Here is a 5,800-nt window from a genome sequence, read left to right as displayed (position 1 = left end):
TGACTGTTTCTATCAGAAATTCAAACTGCTACCGACTTAAGGTTTTCAAGCTGTTACCACTGCAACTTACCTGCCGGGCAGCTTGAACCTCTTAACTCTTCGGTAAGTTTTCTGATGTGCCAACCTTAACCCGGCTGTAAGGTGATCATGTGAAGCATGGTTCTAAAAACAGACCGATATTAAAGAATTGCTTAACCTGACTAACATATAGGAACTGAAGTAGGCATAGTTTCTGAGAAGCCAGAATAATAACTTACTAACAAGTCTTCTTCTTGCATATGAGCAGGAGTAACGAAGCAGAAAGATGTGAAAAGAGAGCTGGGAAGTCAGGAGTCGTTACGAAGCAGAGCCAGTTACCGCAGTGCTGAAAGGATTTGCTGACTTAGAAGAAAAATTATCTTACCTGATTTGGCAAAAAGCAAGAAAAGACAAAAGTACTGCAGAGTGTGCACCTTCAGGTGTGTGCATCCAGGTGCTACACTTAACGCAGCAAGGGAGGAGTTGCACCATCTGAGTTTTCAGGTACTTGTTTCATTGAAGGGCACACGCAGTTTAATGTGACTTTGTGTTAAGGCTAAAGGCTCCTGGAGAAGAAACTGTTAAATGGTTATAACTGAGCCAAACATAAAAGTGTCAGAAAGGATAATGGTATCTATGGGGGGGGGGACAGATGGACTGTGGAGAAAGATACATCTAACAACAGTCAAGGTTACGTGGCAGTAAAGAACTTCAGTAGCTTTTATTTGGTGTAGGCCTTGAAAGATGCATTTTGTGGAGCGGCTGCGTGTCCTTCTTGTAGCTGTGTGTTTTTTTGTTTTTTTTTAATCCTGCTTTAAGTTCTGTAGTAGCATCTCTGTCCTCTGTTGGTTCCAAACACTTTCTACTTATTGCTTGTGTTACTGATTTTGGTATTATATTCTAAAGGCACATAAATCCCGTATTGTTCTGATATTACTGAATGGTCGTAGAATTAATGAGACTACAGCAGTACAGCTCCATAGAAACTGAAATTGACACAGTATGTGACACTGCTTATAGTACTTACCAAAATGGTGACACAGTTCTGGAAAAATTAAAGCTCTAAAACACACTGTGTCTATGAGCAGACAGTACATAACCACAATGTATGTTGTACAGCTTTACCATAGTTGCAGAAAGGCTGGGAAGATTCTTGGAGCATGAGAAGACTGTGGGCCCAGTTCAGACACCAAGGACAGCTGCTGGTGTTTTGTTCAGGTATCTTAAATGGTTTATGCAAGTAAAGTAGTCCAGCCAACTGCCTGACCACTTGGAGGCCAACCAGAAGCTAACGTATACTTTCAGGATGTTGTCAGGTGCCTCGTGCCTGGCAGTGTTTATCAACCACCTTGCTGGGAAGCCTGTCCCAGGTAAAGAAACTTGTCTAAATGTCCCACCTGAGGTTCCCCCTGGGCCTGGTACAGCTTTGTGCTTCTTCCTGCACATCGTGATAGTGGTTTTAAGGCAGAAGAAACAAGCACCTCCTCCTGTATCTTCTCAGGGAGCTGCACAGAGCAGCAAGGTCACGCCTTAGCCTCCTTTTCTCCAGACCAGACAAGTGCAGGTGGCCTCAGCCCCTTCTCCCTGCATGTGCTTCCAGCTCTACCAGCCTTGCTGTCCTCTGGACACTTTCAAGGACCCTCACAGTATTTTCATGTTGTGGAGCCCAGAACTGTATGCAGTGTTCCAGATGAGGCCACACCAACACTAAAGTGGAAGAAGTCACTGCTTTTGACTGGCTGTGCCTGTTTATTGTGTGGTTTTAATACGCCCCATAATGCAGTTTGTGCTCTGGGTTGCCAGGACACGCTGCAGGTGAGCACGCTGGCACTTGGCACAACATGGTTCCCTCATGCTGAGCTGCCCTTCAGCCACTTGTCTCCCACCGTGTACCTGTGTCCAGCATTGCTCTGTCCTATGTGTGGCACACAGCATTCTTCCTTGAACTTCAAGCAGATGACTGCCCAATGCTCCAGTGTATTTAGATCTGCCAGGACACTCATCACTCAAGGGAGATAGATTTGTAGCATAAGATAACGCATAGAACTACATTACTGACTAAAGGTTTGCAACTTACTGCTATAAAATCCATTAAGAATTGAAAACTACTAGAAAATCTGAGGGATCCAGATCCCTCCATAACAGTTAAGAAGCTGAACCATCAACTGAGTATGTTCAGTTTCTTATGTTTTATTTCTTCATCCAGAAACAACCACATCTCTCTCCTAGTGCTTTTTGTTAAGGAATTACTGTGTTTTTTTTCTACGCCCTCCCCACACTCTTTCATTTGGCATATGACAGAATAGCAGCATGAACTTGAAATGTAACTAGTTGAATAAACACTTGGTAACAGCATGTCAGCATCTGGTAACATGCAGGAAGACTTGGCCGAGCCAAACTACTGCTCTTCTATGCAGAAAATACGTCTGAGTGGCAGCTTTAATCGCTTATTAAAGAACAGCTCTGAAGAAACCTTAAGCTTCACTCCCTCACACGTTTCCCCAGAAGCAACTAAGAAGTGAGCACAGAGGGACATTGCTCCCCCAATTAATTTTTCAGGCCTCATTTGTATCAAGTCACCGATTGAGATTCGTACTTGCCTTAAGCTGTTTATAAGAAATAATCATTTATACAAGCAAACCCTCTGATTTTATCTCCAATTCATTTTTTAGCTTGGTCTTCCAGTAAATCTTTAGCTTCATTGATTTTGGCTGCTACATATGGAGAACCACCTGGAAGAAAGATAAGTGCATGTCACAGCAGATGAAGAAAGCATTTTCTTCATAGGTCATTACTAGTCCTGCACTACACACAAAAGAAGTGTGAAAGACACTCAGGTTAAGGAGCAAGCTGCGTTATGACTGAAGCCATTTGAGTTTAGGACATGAAAACATCTAAGATGCTCTTAAGTCTCTGAGTAGCTATTTTTAGGTTTTGCATATATTCAGTAAAGTCAATTTTGAAGTAAACTCTGCTAGGTATTAACTGTGCTAATGATTATTTGGCATTAAGTAAGGACAGATAAAGCAAGTAACAAGCTGACCTGCTGAATCATTCTGCTTGTTTTAAACCTTTCAAACACAAAAATATGTTCCAAAATCATACAGATTTAGGCAGCCTAAATATTTCTTACACTCTGGTGCCAAGAGCCAAAGTATTCACATCACATCTATGCAGTTCTTCTCTGCATGGGTTCAAACATGCATTAGTTGATCAGTGTGAATTACTTTTGCTTACCTTTATCTGGATGATTCAGAAGCATAATTCGTCTGTGAGCTTCTCTAATTTTACTTCTGTTGGCTGTAGGGCTGGTTTAAAAAACAGAGAAAAACTCACTTGAGGGCAACTGATCAAATCCCCCAGCTCTATTACATGATGTCTTCAAACAAGCACTTTGTCTTAGCCATAAGCTCTCTGACTTATATGTATATTAGCATTTAAGTCTTGGAGAGGTCCTTAGGGTCTTTCCTAAATGCCTCCTTCCCCAGGACAACATGCTACAGCATTCCAACCTACTGGGGAACATTCGCACACGTTTGAAGGCTTTGCTTATTTAGCTCCCATTGGAACCTTAAAGTCCCCATCAAGTCCTGTCTGTCCCTGACAGCTCTGTCAAGCGCTGATGTGAGATTCATCCTGAACTTAATACCCACTTGAAAACAACTGCAGCTACACTGTAACATTTTGACTGGGACAACCCTGCAGAGGTTCTTTATTTATTTCAACTCACAGTTTGCAAACCTCCCAGCTGGAAGCTACCTACAGAGAGGAATGGATCTTGGTATGTCATCGATAAACTCACGTATTTGGTTCTGAGTCTGTGCTCTGGCAGGTACAGTCACCGTGCTCATCTGTAGGACACCCGGCAGTAAGTGCTGATTTACCCAACATGCGGGAGTGGGCACGTAAAGAACATGACGTGTATGTAAAGAACCTTCACAGTGAAATTCACCAGAACTGACAGCACCGCAACCATGTTCCCTGTACAGAACCAGCACCACGTGTAGAAAATGGCACATTGACCAGGGCCTGTGTCTGGCTTTTGAATGTGTCTGCTATGGGAGCCCAACCAGAGTGAACTTCAGGTGAGACCAGCAGAAAACACCAACTAAGCACAGAAAACCAAGAGTTCCCTCTGTGTTTCCTGGCTGGGCAGTGATGTTCTCTGGGGAAAGCAGACAGCCCCAAGCAACAAATACGCTTTTTACCTTTCATTTACAATTAATGTCCTTTTACCTCACTCCCAGTATTAAGGCTGCTTCTCGTTTAGTCATTTTGGGTTCAAATCCACCTCTGTAATAACCACTGAAGTCCTGAAAGAAAAAGAGTTTTAAACACAAGGAGCTGAACTTACACCATCTACAGCTGTAACATCTCCCACTGCCTCAGCAGCCGCTGAGCTCCCTGTACCAGTGCTGGGCAGCTTCTTTTGCACTTGGGGGAAGTAACTTTTGTTGTGCTGATGAGAACTTAAACTGTCCAGAACAACTTCTCTATTGGAACAGAACCATTAATGCTGGAAAAGGCCCATAAGGTCACCGATCTAACTGCCCACCTACCACCAGTACCATTAACTACATCCCACATTGACCAACACCAGAATCACAGACTGGTATCAGTAATGCAACCACGTTTAGATCCAGAAGATACAATCCTACACGAGGCGAGAGCCGGCAGCTGCTCCGATTCGTTAACACGTGGATAAGGCAGCAGTGACCCGACGTACCGCTTTGGGCAGGTTCTGCAGCACTTGCTTCATCTGTGGCTCCATCTGCTTCATGGCTCTGAGCGCATAACGACCTTAAAGAGATCAGCGTTGGAACGGCTCAGTCTGACACATCACATCCAACACAGCGTTGGAACGGCTCAGTCCGACACATCACATCCAACACAGCGTTGGAACGGCTCAGTCCGACACATCACATCCAACACAGCGTTGGAACGGCGCCGTTACGGAGCGCGGAGCCGCGACCTCCCGGACACGGAGGCACTTTCCGGGCATAGCAGCACCCGGCTCCTTTTCGCTCCGACCCCCCGCAGCCCCGAGATGGACACGCCGCCCCCACGCACCTGCGAACCCCGCCGCCGCGATGGTCAGCCCGACCGCCACCATGGTCCCGGCCTGCGGGGAAACGGAGCGCTGCGTTACCGGACGGAAAGGACAGAACGAAGGAAGGGCTGCGGGGAAACGGCCGCGCTCATTATGAACACGGAGCTCCACGGAGCTCCGCGGAGCGCCCCGCACCGCAACACCCCGCACTCACCATGGCCGCGGCTGCACGGCCCGCAGCGCACAGCAGAGCCCGCGGTACGATGTACGACGTACGGTACGATGTACGGCACGGTGCGGCTGCCGTAAAGCGGGACGGGGCGGGGCTGAGCTGCCGCGTGGTTCGGTGCGGAGCGGCTCCGTGCTGCTGGTGCTGGGGAGCGTTCCTAGTCACTGCATCGGCCTAACGAGGTTGTGGGGTGGCAGCAGGGCTTGAACCTCCCCCCGTTGCTCCGTTACAGTACTCCGTTACTTCAGCCTTTCAATACCTGAAGGGAACTTACTCCCAGGAGCGGAGTAAACTCTTGGAAAGGGCTGACAATAGCAGGACACGGGGAAATGGTTTTAAGTTGAAAGAGGGAAGATTTAGGTTGGATGTTAGGGGAAAGTTCTTCACTAGGAGAGTGGTGAGGCCCTGGAACAGGCTGCACAGGGAGGTTGTGGATGCCCCGTCCTTGGAGGTGTTCAAGACCAGGTTGGACGGGGCCCTGGGCAACCTGATGTAGTAAAGGT

The 5,800-nt window shown here is 46.7% G+C and overlaps 1 protein-coding gene across 1 annotated transcript; it reads right to left on the bottom strand.

Annotated features, from left to right (window-relative positions):
- Positions 1 to 2,188: 2,188 nt before the first annotated feature.
- Positions 2,189 to 5,393, bottom strand: DNAJC19 (DnaJ heat shock protein family (Hsp40) member C19). The gene is made up of 6 exons (XM_015871612.2): positions 5,283 to 5,393; positions 5,089 to 5,140; positions 4,745 to 4,818; positions 4,255 to 4,331; positions 3,256 to 3,326; positions 2,189 to 2,750 (listed from the first exon to the last, which is right to left on the bottom strand). Exons 1-6 carry the CDS (start codon positions 5,283 to 5,285, stop codon positions 2,680 to 2,682), a joined length of 348 nt encoding a protein of 115 aa, XP_015727098.1. The 5' UTR covers positions 5,286 to 5,393; the 3' UTR covers positions 2,189 to 2,679.
- Positions 5,394 to 5,800: the final 407 nt, after the last annotated feature.

Source organism: Coturnix japonica, chromosome 9 (assembly GCF_001577835.2).
Source record: "Coturnix japonica isolate 7356 chromosome 9, Coturnix japonica 2.1, whole genome shotgun sequence".
Taxonomy (NCBI): domain Eukaryota; kingdom Metazoa; phylum Chordata; class Aves; order Galliformes; family Phasianidae; genus Coturnix; species Coturnix japonica.
Note: the sequence above shows the minus strand (reverse complement) of the source record. Positions and strands in the feature narration are given on the sequence as shown.

Excerpts from the sequence above, each read along its gene's own strand:
- DNAJC19 (XM_015871612.2), bottom strand. Across the intron at positions 4,819-5,088 it reads CGCGGCGGCGGGGTTCGCAG|GTCGTTATGCGCTCAGAGCC; the intron begins GTGCGTGGGGGC and ends GATCTCTTTAAG. Across the intron at positions 4,332-4,744 it reads TGCAGAACCTGCCCAAAGCG|GACTTCAGTGGTTATTACAG; the intron begins GTACGTCGGGTC and ends TTTTTCTTTCAG.